General features: G+C 41.6%; 1 protein-coding gene across 1 annotated transcript in view; it reads left to right on the top strand.

Moving 5' to 3' along the window:
* The first annotated feature begins 157 nt into the window (after nt 1-157).
* The window catches only part of LOC117403499 (arylsulfatase B-like), a 35,575-nt gene continuing 17,209 nt past the window's right edge, over nt 158-18,523 (top strand). Inside the window, exons 1-5 of the mRNA XM_058995111.1 lie at nt 158-562; nt 2,125-2,311; nt 2,686-2,876; nt 3,372-3,579; nt 12,957-13,200. Coding sequence (XP_058851094.1) covers nt 287-562; nt 2,125-2,311; nt 2,686-2,876; nt 3,372-3,579; nt 12,957-13,200 — 1,106 coding nt within the window. The 5' untranslated portion in view covers nt 158-286. The remainder of the gene's footprint in view (nt 563-2,124; nt 2,312-2,685; nt 2,877-3,371; nt 3,580-12,956; nt 13,201-18,523) is intronic.

Genomic DNA, 18,523 nt, shown 5'->3' with positions numbered 1-18,523 from the left:
ACATCCCAGTTTTGTAGGAGCTCCGTTGTGCCTTTAAAGCCTTAGAAGCCTCCTGCTCCCATCACGGCAGTCATTTACGTTGCAAAACACTATATTATACTGCGGAGCTCACAGCCTATATTATAGGAATGTTCAATGTTTTTGGACAGTACTACTAGGCTAGTATTTTGTACGTGCCTACTCCGGTAGTGTTTGCGTACGCCTGTCTCTTTAAGAGTGAGGCAGTGGGGACGCAGCGATTTCCTTGTTCAGTTTTAGTTCAGGAAGACCACGTCTCGAAAGCAGCATGCAAACTTCCAGAGAAACTAAACTCACGGTGCTAGCGATTCATTTACTGTACTGTTGTGTGCTTGTCGTATCAAAAGAAGGTACACCACAGCCGCCTCATTTGGTGTTTATTTTGGCAGACGACTACGGGTGGAACGATGTGGGTTTTCACGGATCAGAAATTAAAACTCCGAATCTGGACAAACTGTCCGCTCAAGGTGTCCGTTTGGACAACTACTACGTCCAGCCGCTGTGTACACCGTCCCGAAGCCAACTCATGACAGGCAGGTACCAGGTAAGAATCAAACTACGCTACCTGTCTGCTGTATGTTAGTTAAAGGTTCATGCTCCGGTGCTGCATAGATTTACATTTGCAAACGTGCAAAGCATAAAACTGAATACAAATCTGAATAAACGCAGGTAAATAAAACTAGAACTACACTGTTACCTGATATTGTGTTATCCCTTTGTTAACGTAAAGTGGGTCTCGGATGGGCTGCGTTTCACTGAACAGTTCGAGCTGTACTGTACGGTTCAATCGTTAGTGCAGAACAGCGCAGCTGTAGTCATGTGATTAGATGCGTGCTCAGCGTCCTTCGAGTTTACTCTTTGCTAACCAGTGTAGTGGCATGCAGTTACTTTGCACAAAAAGACAGAGTAAGGTCATTAAAAATGCACAGCAACATTTTTAACAAAGCCATAAATAAATACATACATAAATAAATAATGCTGGTTGTCCAGTCCAGTCTTGTGATGACCCAACACCTTGATGATTACTACACTTCAGCTTTCCCTTAAAGTATTCTAGTAAAAGCCACCCTATAATTATGATAAAAAGGAAAATGATGTAATAAGCAGAGGGTGGTCAATCGGAACCCTGGCAGAAAAACTTTAACCCTTTCATGCATGGCGACCTATGGGGATGGATAAAAACAACTCTCTTCTAGTCTTTATATGGGGGCGTATGGGAAACGGAAATGCTAACACTAACCTTCTAACTTGCTAAAATATGTATACAGCATGTACAAGGTAAGGCTAATAAATATTTTTCTACATACTCTAGCGTTGTGCGCAGGCAGACAGAGAAGAAGGGCGACAACACGCTGAAATCAGTTCCAAATCTTTTATTTTGGAACGCTAGTCTCTAGCACCCTGCTGTAGCCCACCACCGCTCTGACATTCTGCACACAACCAAATCAGGACAGCAACAACAACCATGATTGGCGGCGCAGCACTCTTTTATATCATAGCTCCGCCCCTTTATGTTAATCGGGTGCCAGAGTTTTAAACACATCCCATTGGTCCTCAGCCGCACACCAGGACCAATGGGCACAGAAAAACAACAGCCAATTATAGGGGAGACATAGACAGCACCACACGCCACACAGGTTACATTTACACAGACACAGTGAGGGTTATACAAGCAAACGGCGGGAACTACAGAGCAGAAGGGAACACAATACAGCGGGAATTACAGTACGCCAAAACACCGTAGGAACACAGTACAAAACATAATTGCACGGATCGCTCCAATACTGTATTTAATATTTACTGTTTCTGTACACTGTTTTGACATTAAGTACACACATATTTTATTCATGTAGTCCTACAACTCTTGTAATTTATATAACAAACCTCTAAAGTAAAATTACAAAAAGCAGCACTGTATTGGTTCTGTTTTTAAGCGTGTGTGTTGTGCCTTATGCTCTGTGCACGGGATGACGTCTGTGCACTGGATGAAATGTACAGGAATGTTGATGAAACAGTCACTGATTTAAGATATGCAGAGCTCGCAGCCTGACTGGTCAGCGAACACCTTTCCTGCTGCCTGCAGACTTGCCCTCTCTTCACTGACAGATCCACACAGGCATGCAGCATCAGATCATCTGGCCCTGTCAGCCGTACTGCGTTCCCCTGGACGAGAAGCTGCTACCTGAGCTGCTCAAGGAGGCTGGCTACTCCACACACATGGTGGGCAAGTGGCACCTGGGCATGTACAAGAAACACTGCCTTCCCACCCGCAGAGGATTCGACACCTACTTTGGTAATAAGGCTACAGCCTCACAAAGCTTTACCTCATGAGCTTTTAAAAAGTTGTTATTTTTAAATGAATCAAATGTTAATGAACTTGTTGTCGACTGCTGTTTTTTTTAAACAGTATAACAGTTTTCTGATTTTCAAACTCAGTTTTATTCATAAAAAACTCATGCAGCTTTTTCTAATCCTCACGCTGTAGCTGGGAAGTAGTATCACTGAAGAGCCACCATCCCTAACAGAGTGACTAAGAATGAAAGTGGGATCTCCTGGTTTGCAGGCCAGCGTGGTGTTGGCTGAAAGCACCAGGCTTTATCAGCAGAGCATCTTTCAAGGAGCCTGTTCCTCGCTCGGCTGTTGACAGCTCTTGGTCTCTGATTGCAGGTTACCTAACCGGAAGTGAGGATTACTTCTCTCACCATCGCTGCGCATTCATCACTCCCCTCAATGTGACCCGCTGTGCTTTAGACTTCAGAGATGGAGAGGAAGTGGCCACGGGATTTACAGGCATGTACTCAACACACGTCTTCACTGAGAGAGCCACAGAACTCATAGCCAAGCACGACCCTCACAAGGTAAATCTGCTGATACTGTGCAATTGAACTCAACACTGGTAAAACAGTGATTCCCAGTGAGCAATACAGAATGTACTGAAATAAAGTAGGCAAGTAACAACAAATCGGTTTAATAATGTGCTGGACATGTTTAGTAGTTTCCATTTCCGAGTTTCATTGAAATATTATTAAATGGAAAAGCGTTTAGTGGTAGTTAAACGCAATTCCCATACACTACACTGTAAGACAGTGTATATTTGATTTATGCTCCCTGATTGGATTGCTAACATTAGTTTAGCACCCAAAGGCAGACTGGCATTGAATGATCTTGTTCTGTTGCTCTTAGTTTAACTTTGGTGCACATTGCACTTAAAGACCTTAAAGAAGCTGGCCACCCCTGTGCTAATGCCTCCCATAAATGAGATATGGTTTTAATGAGATTACCCAGTACCGTTTTACCAAAATGAAATGACTAAGAACTCAGGCCCTTCCTTACTGTGGCTTGTCCACGTGCAGCCCCTGTTCCTGTACGTGGCGCTGCAGGCTGTCCACGCCCCCCTGCAGGTGCCCGAGCGCTACCTGGAGCAGTACCGCTTCATCCAAGATGAGAACAGGAGGCACTACGCTGGCATGGTGTCTGCGATGGACCAGGCTGTGGGCAACATCACTGAGGCTCTGCACACCAGTGGGCTCTGGGACAACACTGTGCTGGTCTTCTCTACAGGTAATGCACAATATATGTACTGTAGATGTTTATACAGATCTTAAAAAGCACAAATGAGACTTCCCCTTTAGTGTTGGCGGTGAGTAACTTCAAATGCTTTGTAGTCATGCACTGGACGAGTTGAGGGGCTGTGAGGGGAAGCATGGAGCGGTTGCTCGTTCAGATAACACCGTTGCACAAGTGTTATACAGTATGTGACAAGAGTCCCAGCAGGTGCTGTGTCATTTTCCTCTAGCTTGTTTTTTGCATTATGTTTTACTGTTGGGACGCTGGACAAACACCACTGAAACATGAAACTGAAGCTCTTTAACATTCTCTCATGCAGCTATTGCATGACCAAACATAGCACTTCTCCAGTCCCATTAGTGTATTCACACTGAAGTAAATGAAGTATAACAGTAGTTCTCAACCTGTGGGCCAATATGCAATGTTGACTACTGTTAATAACTATTAACTGAATTGAGTGCCTATTCATTATGATACTGCTGGAACAGTAATTGAAAGGGTACATAAAGACAATGTAGCCCACAGGACAGCTGGGTGCCTCATGTATCTGTACAGTAAAAAACAAAAACAATGCTGTAAGATTTGAATATCAAAAGTAGGTTTCCAAGAGAAGGTTGTGCAATCAAGTTATAAAACAATTGCTTAAATCTACACACTCAGTACTGGGTTAGAGTGTGTGTGTGTGTGCGTGTGTGTGTGTGTGTGTGTGTGTGGAGTAACAGCAGGGATATTTTCACAGGATGCTGGCAACTTAAGCTGCTTTGTGTCTGGAGAGAGTGTCACAGCTAAACAGAGGGAAAACTGTTTGTTTAGCTTGTGAAAAGGTCCTCCAATCTATAGGAGGTGCAGCTGTACCTTCAAACTCAATTGTCTTGAAGCACAGTAATCCCGGATCTTCCAAGCGCAGTTCAGCATGTTGCTAAGGTTTTGTGCAGTGATGTGTAATGCGGTTTTGAAATTAGACCACACATACTGCAGTCACACCAGCGTGAGGCCTTCATCGTCGCCAGGCACTCTACATTTCCTCCACATGCAGGCTTTGCCCAGTAACGAGGAAGGTTAACATGACCCACAGAAAGGGAGGGTCGCTGGAGAGACGACTGGGCCTCCCCTTCTTTAATTCAACCCAATGGACTCAGTGCTAAAAGTGACCTACCTGTTGCTGAGGACCAGCACCCTTTGGGTTTATGAAACCTAGTCTTGCTACACAAGTTGGTGTTGCAGTTCAGTTTAACCGTATCCTGCTGCAGCATTATGAACGCAATGGTGAAACCCAAAGGGGTGCAGTGTCATTGCTACAGCTGACATCTGTTTGTCAGGGTAGATTTTGCACGAATTCGATTAAATGCAAAATTCATCTGTGTTGGAGTTATTTGTTTTTTAAATGTCCACAGATTCATAATGAGTTGAACACCATTGGAATAGCATGTATTCCATTTGTATTTATATGAATTTTCTCATTTCTTTTTTGTTTTTTTTTAAGTGCAGTGTGATGCTTTACAATGAAATAATACTTTATTGTGTTGTATATCTTACAGCAGATTAAACTCTATTTCAGTTCATTAGTTCAGTAGTTTTAACCCTTTCATGCATGGCGACCTCATGGGAACAGATAGTTTATATGGGGACATGCGGAAGATGCCTCATATGAGGATGACATTTTTTCACCATATGAAGCAATGGAATAAAAAAATGTAAAGAAGAATATATTTGTATCCCAACACTATTGTTTTGTCCGGTTATTTCAGTATTTCATGCATGAAAGGGTTACAGTGGCTTTGCCTCAGAAGCTGTGTGTAAGCCTTCATATTACAGCAGTAACATTTTCTTCCACAAGTGTGGGGTTGTTAACAGCACAGTGGTTGTCTTTGCTGAATCATAGCAAGGGAAGGAAGTGGCACTTGGGACACACACAAACCACAATGTCCCCAGAAAAGATGTTATTAGTATTATAGATATATTCCCTTTAGATACATTTAGGAATGAATTGAACCCGCTTCACCTCGTGGTGTCCGAATAGTTCTTAACTCCTGAAAGTACACAAGGACTGTGTTCAGGTCAGGAAGGAGCGGTGCTGTGAGGGGAAGCCCTTATTTTGTCTGCTGGCACCGAGTCTGGCTGTTGCCAGAGCTCTTGTCCCTCGTGAGCATTGGACTCGAAAGCACCAAACCTCAGGGGAGGGGGAGGCACATTTAATCCAAATACATACAATATCCTAATGCGTTTTGTCACAGCAAAGAGAAGAATGATGTCTTGGGCATTCAGAAACAGTTTCCAGTGCGAAGGCCAATTCCTCACATCAAACTGTGCATAACCTGCTCCAAGCTGTTTGGCAAGCTGTCGTAGAGTTTTAAAATAAATTCAAATCGTTTTTTTTATGCCATGTCCTAAATCCATTAGTGTATGTTAAAAGCAAAAGAAATGGACCCATAAAATCTAAATGGCACAATAAAACATTAAGCATATCGAAGCAATTATGATAGCGTATAACTTCACCAAGCAGGGGTGCATTTTGGATTGGTTCTTGTTTGTAATTAACCATTATATATTTTATATGAATTACCACACCCTGCCACCCTTACTTTGTGAAAGTAAGGACCAGCTGAAGGTTAAGTTTAAATAAATACATGTTTATTTTTTCAGCAGAATCTGCTGGTTCCAAGTTTACCGCTGGTACTGTACTATACAGTACAGGAAGCACATAAACATATCTTAAAGAATAACCAACAGAGACGATGCAACCAGTACAAGCACTGTACTTGTCCTCTCCAGCAGTCCTAGTATTGGAAGTGACTTGGCATATAACTCAAGTGTAACGCTGCTGCTGTTGTGTGCACATGGACATGGGTTTCTTTGTGCAGTTAACTATGTGCGCAAGCCTGTAGCACGCATGCTGCTTTTATGTGTTTTATTTGATAGATGTTTGTTTGTATGAAAGCTTGTGTCTCTATTAACTTGTAAACGGCTTGTGGGTTTGATTTTAAAATGTGTATACCGTATGTAGGTACAGGTATTTGAACAGGACACAAAGTTGTTCTAGGCAGTCTCCAGTCTGTGTGAAGAGAGAGGCTCTCACTGTGAAGAGACCGGTGTGGTTTTCAAGGTAGCGCGTAAACCTTTTTGTCTGCGTGTGAAGAAAAGCTTAGTTAGTACTCCATGTGTGAGTTAGAATTGTGTCCTGTTTAAATAACTGCCTGTTAATTCCAGGCAGGTGACACAAATTCAATTAAAATAATAATAATAATAATTTTACCTTTATAAATACACCACCCACTCGTTTATCGGGGGTGTCAGGGTCCAATATAAGTCCTCTACGCAACCCGCTTTTTCTCATCTTTCGTATAAAAAAGCAGCACACAGATTTAATTCGTACAGCGGAGGGTAACTGCTTCTCATCAACTTCAGTCTCCAATTAACTTCATGAGTTTTCCTATCCTTTCTCAATGCCAAACCCGAATCCACTTCCAACACAGGCTTGTTGCTAGGGAGCTGACGTCACTGTCTTGTGACTTGCTAGTGCATTGCTGCCACAACTGAACACCTTGTTGGCTCAAATAAAAACCGCTTCAGCAAGTAGATATTTAATTTGCTTTGTGTTATTGTGCTGTACGTGTGTATATGATAACAGTACGATATGAGTGCTTTGTTTTTAATTGTTTTGTATATTGTTGTTTGTGATGTGCAGTACGAAATAAAACGAACAGTAATTGTAAGTGCCTGTGTTTTGAATATTGCAGCTAAGGCATACGCAGTTAGACAGTAAAAATTGCGAGCCAACTCCAGGACCGCGATATATCCAAATCCGCAGTTTAGCGAGGGGCGATATAACGAGGGTGGGTGTATTTTCAAATAATCATTTTTAGTAAAGAAAAAACACTTTTTCCCCACAAGAGGTCTCATAGAGCCAAGGCTACACACAGCAGAGGACTGACTGTTTCTACATACTGATGCCCTCTAGTGGTGTATTTACAGTTCTACATGGAACACATAAATGCAACCTTTCACACTATATGTAGTGTGTTCAGGGTACCCATGGAGATTTCATATAAAAGCAATTTCAATCAGTTACATATCACTTTTATTATTGTATGAAATAACAAGCAATACATAACCCTGGATGCAGATCTTTGTTTTCGATATGAACCTTTTAAATTTCCTTTAGAAGAATCGAAGAGCTACGTATTGCTTTAGTTTAAACAAGTCAACTGCTGTACACAGGCACTGAAAATACAAAAAGAGAGAGACCTACAGTAGCAGTCTGAGTGGGTATTTAAAGACCCTGATACGAGATCTTTTAACCTTTAAACGTACTTGCTATTTCTCTGTTGATGCCTAGCAATGCCAATATTTCAACACTATGTCTGTATCCTTGCTTTAATTTCACCCCTCAATTCACCCCTTCCCTGGTTTTGTATAACTCAGCAGTCGCACAGACCTCTGTTTGCCAGGGCTACAGTACTGCTGTTAGCTTTATGGACATCCAAGTTTGCAAGTGGCCAAGAAAAGTAACTGTCAGTAACGGGACCTTTAACTCCTTAACCTTCCCGTTTTCATCTTAAACAACTGAAGGCATCATAAGTCCCATTTGTTTGACAAGAACATTTGAATTTACTAATGATCTGTTATTGTAATAAGAATGGTCCTTCGCTATTATACTATAAGTCTATTATACTGTAGCTCAATATGATATGTGCTTTCAGTGAGGAGCAAACTGGTATAATGGGGCTGTTCTTAAGAAACCAAAGTAAATGTAAAATTGAAAAAATACATCATATTTTTTATTTTATTTATTTATTTATTGCCCAAGAGGCTAGATTTGATGTTTTTTGCATAACCTTTTTTGGTGCCTAGAAATCAAGCACTTTTTATTTATCTGAAGATAATCCTAACTCTGTTTTGCTGTTGAGTTGGGGCTGATTTACAGTACTGCAGTAGAGCAGGATTGGGGCAGTCTGAACCCCTGTTTGCATACTGAGCCTGCCCGGAAGACTTCTATATCTTCCTGAAAACTGCAGTTCGTGTCCAAGAACAAAAGGGCCATAAAAAGTACAAAGAACCCAACACAGTTTTACAAGGGTGCGCATTTGCAATCAAAAACTCCACGTGCTTCTTAAGAATTGAATTGTAACAATTTTTACGGACTGCACCTGAATGCCAGAATATTCTAGTTGGTTGGGCTGCGCAGCACCTAAACATATTAAGATTGAATCAGATCAAAGACGTTTTTAATTCAGTCAACTGTGAACAATTTATTTTAATTTTGATAACATAGCACCTTTATAATGTTTACTATATACACCACTCTAATGCAACTGTCACATCAGCCAGAATGACAATATAGGTCATAAAATATTTGGTGATAAAACTGTATAAGCCAAGCCTCTCTCAACTGTCATGCCACATTCCCCTATAAGGATTGCACAGTGGTTGAGCTGGGACTCAAAGTCGGAATCCATTAGTTTCTAGTTCTGTGCTCTGACACCAGCAGTCTAGACTGGTATCTTGAAAGAAATTTGTAGCAGCAGGAGATTGTTCATTATGAATAGGTGGAAATGGTTTTAGCATAACAAGAATCGCTGTGATGTGAAAAATGAAAAGATGCAGCAGAAAAAAAAGACACGACATGAAAAGAAAGCTGTTCAGTACAGTTTGTACCGACCGGTATTGCTTTAAATCTCCCACCAGGATTTAAAAGCATGTCTCTACAGTTCACAGGAGTGTAAAGCAACATGCTGAAACATATTGAAGCCCATGGAGTGGCCCGTGACTGCTGAAGCTAAAATCCATTGTGACAAAGAATAAATGTTTAAGTGATCGCTGGTCCATTACCATATTTTCCTTGCTGTCGTTCTTGCTTTGGAGATTGTGTTTAATGCTTGAGAATTGAAATGCATGTCAGGCACAGCCATGCCGGGAGGGATCTCCTGGGAAAGACGAGCATGGCAGTGCTTCGGAACAATGTGTGAAAGAAACGGATGGTGCAGTGATAACAGGATTGCTGTATTACTGTGCCAGGAGGGATCTCCTGGGAAAGACGAGCATGGCAGTGCTTCGGAACAATGTGTGAAAGAAACAGACGGTGCAGTGATAACAGGATTGCTGTATTACTGCTAGAAATACAGCTCCTGCTTTCTTGGGAAACTTCAGCCTAATGAAGGACTTTATGGGCCGTATTTTCAAAACATTTCCCCCAGTCTGTAATTCACTCCTATTTTGTGAACGAGGTGAAATGCCTGTTGCATTTTTTTAAACTAGACCCAAACAACTAAGCGATATAATCCAAGTTTAAAGTGCTGTGTGATGGTGGTCCATTATGAAAGGCGCTATGTAAAATAAAGATTGATTGAAGTTCTCTTCAGCATTGCGAAGGTGTTTGTTTCTCATGGTGTAATATGTACATGATTTATTTTTTCTCCTTTCAAAAAGTAGGAGTTAATTAAAGACCAGAGGAAGCGCTTTGAAAACATGGCCCAGCATCCTAAATGTGTTGGTGCCGGTGACATTGAGCGCTGGCCTAACATGGCTGATATATTGAGCTTTTTAAGTTCCTGTGATAGAGACAGTACCTTGTGAGTCATTGTCCTGATGTGTGGGGCACAGGTGTGGTCTTTGATTTTCTTAGTGAAGTTACATTATCAGTGCTGTCCAGTAAACAGCTAACACCTGGTACCATAATACAGCTTGCATACCTTACTTTCAGTAGTGTGTCACTAGCTCACTGGCTGCAAACCATGTCAGTCATTATGGGAAAGCAGCTTATTGGTTAATGACAGGAAAGGCATGTTGAAGGGGTGTGGACAATTTCACTCTCCAGCTGAAATGACAAAAGAAGTTAAAAACTTCACAGCAGTAAGGTATGCCATCAGATCTTTCTTTAAACTACCAGCTATTTTTTAATGTGTGACTTACATAGTGAATGGAGGATTTCTGGAATAATTGCATTAGTTAGAACCATTTTTACCATTTAAGGTACAAGGGACATATAAGGGACATATAAAATTATGCTAACTTTCTTATTTTTTTTACAATGCGGTGCACGAAACAGGGTTTACAAAATACTGACAGGTTGGATCTGGTCATCCAAATTGTCAGTTTCCTCCTCGTGATACTTGAGTCACTCTCAAATGTATTTTTAGAAGAAACCGTTTGAAAAACCGCTCAGTTCCTTGTGCACCTTCAGGGGTTAACCTCTGGTCATATCAGTGACACAGACAACATATTTAAATGGTACACAACTGTATTCTATGATTCCCTCACGAGTGGTGTTCAGCAGACCCATTCAGTGCCATATTGTTTTACCTCTGGACACTGTAAAGATACATCCCTTTTTCCCTTTAAGCCAAAGATGTGGAACAAAATGAAAACAACATTTGCTTTTATGTAATGTTATTTTCAGGCTGGGGGCTTTCATACAGCTCAAATGTAATGTCTGAGAATGGGAAAGGTTGTAATAACTAACTAAGATGGCATTCCTTGATTTGCTAGGAGGTACCTTGACTTGAAGCAGTGTGTTCTGTCATCTTGTCTTCTCTGCTGATCCTCACAGTGTGAGGTCTTTCATAGCAAAACAACTGTAAGACCACCCAAGAAAATCTAACACTAGCCCAGACACTACACTGTTAGTCCATACCGCAATCTATCTGCATTAAAAAAAACAATCTTTAATCCTGAAGGAGGAGGACAGGCTGGGGAGCACCTACCCAGTATTTATTTAATGCCAGTATTACTCAAGGAGAGCCTCTTTTATTTCAAGCAGAGTTCCATAAAGTACACTGAGCAGTGTTATGCATGCTGATAGTAATGTAGCAAATATCACACTGCTGTAAGCAACACACAATTCAGATCTGTTCACTGCTCATATTTGAGTCATATCTGAGAGAGAAATTTAAAATGCAATGCATCTTAAGTACTAGTATCACACAGTAATATTAAAATGGCATCCCTATCATTATATTTGGACCTAAGCAGAGGTCTCTTTAAAGATGTTATTGACCATTAAAGAATTGCTTGCATGTATAAGTTGTATGCAAAAAGTTTTGCTTTGTATAGATCACAAGCCATTTGTCAATCCCACCCTAGACTGGATGCTTCCCATTTCCACTGACTTCCAACAGAGTGGAATGCTACCAGTACTGCACCGTAAGACTGTAACTAACACCACTGCCTTTTTAAGCATCACCGTTTAAAGTTGATTGTTCATGAGAGGAATACGGGTGTTTTAAGCTGACACTAAAGCTGCATTAGTGAAGCTGTGACCTTTAGTTTGGAATTGGTTCTGTGCCCATTGGTTATGCAGCACCTCAAGGGGAGAGGCTCTGTTTGTGTAAGTCGGCCGCTGCTGTTTTGTTTTTAGAAACAGCGCATGGTTCTGGAAGCTGTTTATTTTTACCTGTGACCTACAGTAAAGTCACCAGAATGAGAGGATTGAAACAGAGAGATAAACAAAGTGAATCTAAACATCATTAAACATGAATGCGTTAAGAGAACTCTGATACTTCATCCCCAAACCAAGCTGCTCTTTAAGGAGTTAATAGGCATCTGGACGTTCTTAAATCTAGAAAGACATCCTAAAAGAATGTAACTGTACATGACAGCTATAATACGGTGCTGCTGTTTTCCTCCTACAGGACTGATATTGTGGTCAGTGTGGATGTGAGTGGATCTGGTGTCCAGAATGCACATCATGACTTCACATGTCTCATGATATACAGCCTCCCTGTACACTCTGCAGTTTCACCTCACAGCCTCCCTGTACACTCTGCAGTTTCACCTCACAGCCTCCCTGTACACTCTGCAATTTTACCTCACAGTCTTCCTGTACACTGCAGTTTCACCTCACAGCCTCCCTGTACACTCTGCAGTTTCACCTCACAGTCTTCCTGTACACTCTGCAGTTTCACCTCACAGCCTCCCTGTACACTCTGCAGTTTCACCTCACAGCCTCCCTGTACACTCTGCAGTTTCATCTTATAATAAATGGTCAGAACTACTTCACCAAGTCCATTCTGAGGTGCTCTACTCTCTAAGACAAATTATTACACTTGGCAAAAATAGTCTTTATATAGACAAATGCAAGCCAGCATGAGGTGAGAAAGCACTGAATGTAGTGTCTGTTGTAAACCATCACTCACACAAGCACTTGTTTTATTAGAACTCTTGTTGACTGGTATACTTATTTCAGTCCTGTGCACTGTTGGATGTTTTCATTACATTGGTCCTATTTTAATGATCTAAAATGTTCTGGCTCTGGTCAACCTATATACACATTATCCAGTTCGGGTTTAACCATTTAACTACCGCACAGAGTAGAACATTGGCTGGTTGCACTGAAGGATGCATTTTAAAAAGCCAGGTTACCTCTTCCCTGACAGATAACGGAGGGCAGACGCTGTCCGGAGGGAATAACTGGCCGCTGCGGGGCAGGAAGTGGTCCCTGTGGGAAGGAGGAGTGCGAGGGGTGGGCTTCGTCACCAGCCCTTTACTGAAGCAGAGCGGCGTGGTCAGCAGGGAGCTCATCCACATCTCGGACTGGCTGCCCACTCTGGTGGGGCTGGCCGGGGGCTCCACCAACGGGACCAAGCCCCTGGACGGGTTCGACGTGTGGAAGAGCATCAGGTGATTCTCAGCTGTTCTCTTTTCTCCGCTTGCCTTTTGTTGCATTAGCAATAATACTGTAAGAATCCGAGTTTTACTATACACTGGGGGTGTTTGATTTCCTAGCACTTTAAACTTTAAGATTAATCATGTTTCAACATTTTACATATTTGCAATGTTGTTAACCAGTCCGATATACAACACTAATGTATATAAGACTACAGGTGTGCACCTCCAATGTTTTATGGCATAAACTATGAAGCACTGAATATTCAAATAATAACCATACACTCGATAGTTACAGCTGTATAAACACAGAGGCCAGCATCTGTGCTTCACAACGTTGAAACATTTAGACACAGTTCTAAACATTTGATGTTTGGGCAACGTTTAAACTTTCATTAGACATACGTGAGTGTACCAAGATAGATCCTTATATCTGATATTTTTACAGCTTGTACCATATTGTCTTTATTACTGTTGGGAGCCCAAAATACTTTAATGACTGACTCACCTTCTAGAGGAATACTTTAATGACTGACTCACCTTCTAGAGGAATACTTTAATGACTGACTCGCCTTCTAGAGGAATTGCTTGCCTTGCAGTGTAAAGGCTGCTCTCTAACCCTTCTTCCTGGTCACTGTAACAATCATTACAGGAAGTGTCTGCTGCGAGCTCCATTGGTGATTAGCAGTGATGTGAGGCTATGTGTGCAACAAGAGACCTGGGACTGTTGCCAAGGTTACAGTGCCTCACAGTTTGAGTGTGTTGTTGTAGGTTTTCTGGATACAGTAATCAGATTTATGTCTTCAAGGATGTTGTGTAATTGTTTTATCTCTTGCCCGTGTATTGTTATTGCCTGGATCATATCAAAGTGCACACTTCCCCGTGACGATATTCTGCACTCTGTGTAAACTGCTGTAACATGCTCGTCTCCTGACATCACTGGCAGATTCTTTAGTGTACATTCGTGATATGAAAACATCTAACCCTGTTTTATATAGTGGCTGGTAAACCCTCTTATTCTCAGCCTGCCTTGGTCAATGGCCCTTTTATGTGTCTTGGGACTGATGATGTGTCTGAGAAAAGGAAATCCCACAAGTCATTTTCACAGCAGTTCTCCTCAGCACTTTGAATACTGGATATACTTTTTGATGTTTCAGCTTCTTTAAAGAATAGTGTTACCCTGTGGGCCTGGTAATTTAATCATGCAGTCATTTTAGTGCACCAGTCCACTGGAGGAACCAGTTATCTGTCTTTCCTCTTTGAACTCTCTGGGCTATCATTGATGCTACACACAGTTAAATGTCTCAGAGTCTGTCTATACTTTTAGTGCTGTGATATGCACCTGAAAGCAATTCATGTTTTAAAACAAATGTTTATTTCCTGGTTGAGACAAAAACACTGCACTAGAGCCCTGGTATTTTCACGGTGTCTTGATGCTACGTTAAAATAACCCTCTATCCCAGTTCAGTTAGGGGCTATCCACTGGGACCAAGCTGCATACCCCCTGTGCCTCCATACCTTTTCTGTATCCTTCTTTTAAATGAGTTTTAATTGTGTAATTGATTATTTTTAATTAAAATATTTGGAACCTGCTGCACAAATATTAAATAAAACACATTTCAGTTAAAACAAAAAAAAAATAATTCTAGTTTCACTCTAAATCTGTAGCAATATTTAATTGGAAGTCAATATAAAAGCTATTGCTGTGTTTGCTGTTTGTTTTTCTTTCTCGTTTATCTCGCTGCAGTTGAGCTGACTGCAGATCTTTTACCATCACAAAGTGGCTGTGGGTCCCTGTCGAGTCTTTGTTCAGCGGACTTCAAAAAACACTCTGGGTGGGGTGGGGGGATTGAATGTGGTTCTGAAACCAAGCCAGAGAAGGAAGCGACTGACCACATATTGTTAACAAAGAACAATCAGCAGGGAAACAGATTTAGATTGAATAATCTAGCCAAGTAAGAGAAGTACAGTTGGCACCTCTTAGAACAGGCGAGTTTGTGTTAACATGATTCACCCACAGTAAGCGAGGGACGGTATAAACACCCACACAATAACCTGACATTCAAAATGTCCCCCATCACCAGTACAGTGATCAAAACAAACAAGCGTGTATGCGGTTAAAAATCTTTATTAAGACACTCATTACACTAATAAAAAAGATGTATTAAAACCTATGAATGTAATAAAAAATAAGTGCCAAAAAGTAATGCAAGTGCAGAAATGTACAGTACAGGTAGATACATTACTGCAGATTGTTTCCAGCAAAGAACTCTGTGATACGCATCTGGACAATCTTTTTTTGCAAGTGTGCAAACCTTGTCAGCGTTTTCTATAAAATCCCAATTCGGCTCTATATCTGGATGCTGCTCCATATTAGCAGTGTTACAAGCGCAGCACGCACGCTTACATCTTTGGTGTCTGTTTCAGGCAGAGCGTCCTGGTCGCTAAGGTGACACGGCTGAGAATTCTTCCTCTGACATCCCCTCTGTTGTTGTCAGAGTTTCAGTTTCGGTTGCATTTTCGCCAGCCCACTCCTCCTCAACTACAGAAACCCCAGCTTTTTGAAGCGACGTTGCATTGTTTGCTGACTGACAGTTCCAAGCATGCTTTAGCAAGCGCACAGTATCTAACACAGACTTTTTATTTAAAACACTGAATTTTCTTGCTGATGCTCATGGCTTTCCTCTTTCCAGCCATGCTTGCTGCTGCAGTCACTGGGATGTGGTTAAAAAGGGTGTTCTTAATCTGAGGGAACACAAAGCCTCTTAATCTGAGGGAACACAAAGCCCCTTTGTGGCTTGGACTAGGTTTTATGGCTTTGTGCCCCCTAGGCTTAAGATGGACAGAGGCTTGAGCTTAGAAGTTAATACAGGCTAGAGGTCAAACAGGAACAACAATTAGGTGCAATTTACCAGCAGTTTGAAAGGGCAAATTAGCAGGTCAAGATCAGAAGTGAAAAGAGCAAATATCTTCTATCTATGAAGACAGCTAGTGGGCAGGGGAAGGGTCTTCAGACGCCAGGTGCATTACACCTCATCTGGAAGCAACATCACAGGGCTTATCGAAGCAGGCTGTGGAAAGCCTTGCCGTTTATTACCCCCCGTAGGGGTGCATATCACCAGCAACAGGAAGAAATGTTGTTCTGCTACTTGGTAGGGAAATTTCTCAGCACAAATTCTCAGTTGTATCCAAATCAAGGACCTGCCATAGCTAGTGTTGGTCGGACGATTCGAAGCTAAGTCACAGGTATCTCTTTCCCAATTTGGTGAAACAGGCACAGAGATGTATTACAACAAGTCAGTCCATAGCGACCACCTGTTGAAGACTGTCTTGGTGATCTATATTTTAAACGCATTTCTATACTTGTCAAGGAGCATGATCTCTCATATTAGTGCCCTTGTTTTGGTTCCCTTCACTATGACCTCCCTTTAACAGCTGATGCAGTGCTGTTCTCAACTTACTTTTATTGATCTTCCATTTGTGCTCTCTCATCGTTCTTTTAACCGTCATCAAAGATCATCCCATTTCTTCCTGTGGGTAGCTAAGCCCTTCTCTGTGTATCTAAAATCTTAGCACAATTCCCCTTTGACTTGTATTTCACACTTGGTTATGTAAGTTATCGTTCTGTTTGCTCCAGTTGGGAAATCCGCATACACAATAGCTGTGTCTAGCGAGGAACTCTTCCACTCCTTAGTCTTGTCTGGGTCTCAGCATTTCTGATCAATATGAATAATATTCTTGCAGTCCCTCCTCGTTCTCACTTGTAAGCAGCAAAAGATTATTGTAAATGATAAATTGTGGGCTCCCAAGTGGCGCATCTGGTAAAGGATGCACCCTATAGCCTGGAGGTCGCCGGTTTGAGTCCAGGCTAGTCTAATGCCGACCGTAGACTGGAGCTCCCAGGGGGCGGCACACAATTGGCCGCATGCCGCCTGGGGGAGGGGGTGGGGGGGAGGCTTAGGTCGGCCAGGGTGTTCTCGGCTCACCGTGCAACAGCAACCCCTGTAGTCTAGCCGGGCGCCTGCGGGCTTGCCTGTAAGCTGCCCAGAGCTGCGTTGTCCTCCAACGCTGTAGCTCTGAGGTGGCTGCACAGTGAGTCTGCAGTGTGGACAGCGTGTGTTTGTCTTTGCTGCTCCCAAGTCAGTGCAGGGGTGGTAGCGGTGAGCTGAGCCAAAAAATGATTGGATATGCCAAATTGGGAGAAAATAATTGACAATTTACTAAAACAAAAACAAAACAAAACAAAAGATAAATTGCAGTATCTGGAATTGGGCCTAGATGGCAGTCTCACATGACCTTATAAGAGCCCTGGTCTGGCATGCTGAAATACTGTCCTACCTTTTAAACAGCTTGAAAACAACAGCTGTTTGTGTTGAAGTTATTGTGAACATCCACCATTTACAATACCAGTATTTGTGGTAATAGGAAATTCCATGTTTTACACAATATATTATGAAAAGGTCAGAAAACCTATACCACATCATTGACTATGTTATATTAGTACTGCATTTGTATGTTAAGGTCAATGCTTAGCCATGTTTATCGATTTCTCCATGGTTTGATGTTGTCGTGTATGTTAACAATTGAACTTGCTGCAAAAGTTTTGTTCATTGGTTACCACTGTGGCGCAGTTGCTATTTTACAGGTATGGTTTCCTACAGTTAAGCATTTCCATCCACAAACAGTCCCATCTTCTGTAGTGAACTTTCTAAAAGTAGGGGTGGAACCGAGTTTGGTTCAGTGTTGTATAAATACACTGCTATGGAAGCACACTGTGGTAGCTGCAGCCATTGCCTTGCACTGAGAACAACATCATCTGCACTGTGCTTAGTAGATAGTAGATGTGACCGTCTTCTGTTTAAACAATTTCCTTGAAAATAAATAGGAATCGAGTCTGTATCAAACTCTGCATGTGTAAATCAGATTGCCTGCTTTACAAAAGATGGTCCTATTTATTTATTTATTTATATATACAGTATATATATATATTTATTACCTCTTCTGCTTAATGATTTACTTGCAGTAGGCTCCATACCCTATTGTTAACCCATATCCTTGTACTGCATGTCACTCAGTTTATCTGTGTCACAATGACCTCCATCACTTACTTGGCTTGTTTGTGAGATATGGAATGTAAAGAATGGATGGACTGATAGAAAACATCCTTTTAGTTCCCTGCATCTCCCTTTTACCTGGCTGCAGATAATTTAGTCAAGCAGCCAAACATTTCACAAGTGTTAGGCGCTGACTGGCACGTTTGTCTACTTGACTTAGTTTTCACTTAGAACCTATGATTGTGCATTTTTAAGTTGTTGAAGGATAACAAAGCTTTCCTTTA

The sequence above is a fragment of the Acipenser ruthenus genome, chromosome 1 (genome assembly GCF_902713425.1).
Source record: "Acipenser ruthenus chromosome 1, fAciRut3.2 maternal haplotype, whole genome shotgun sequence".
Lineage (NCBI taxonomy): Eukaryota > Metazoa > Chordata > Actinopteri > Acipenseriformes > Acipenseridae > Acipenser > Acipenser ruthenus.
This window is presented reverse-complemented; position numbering and strand designations above follow the sequence as displayed.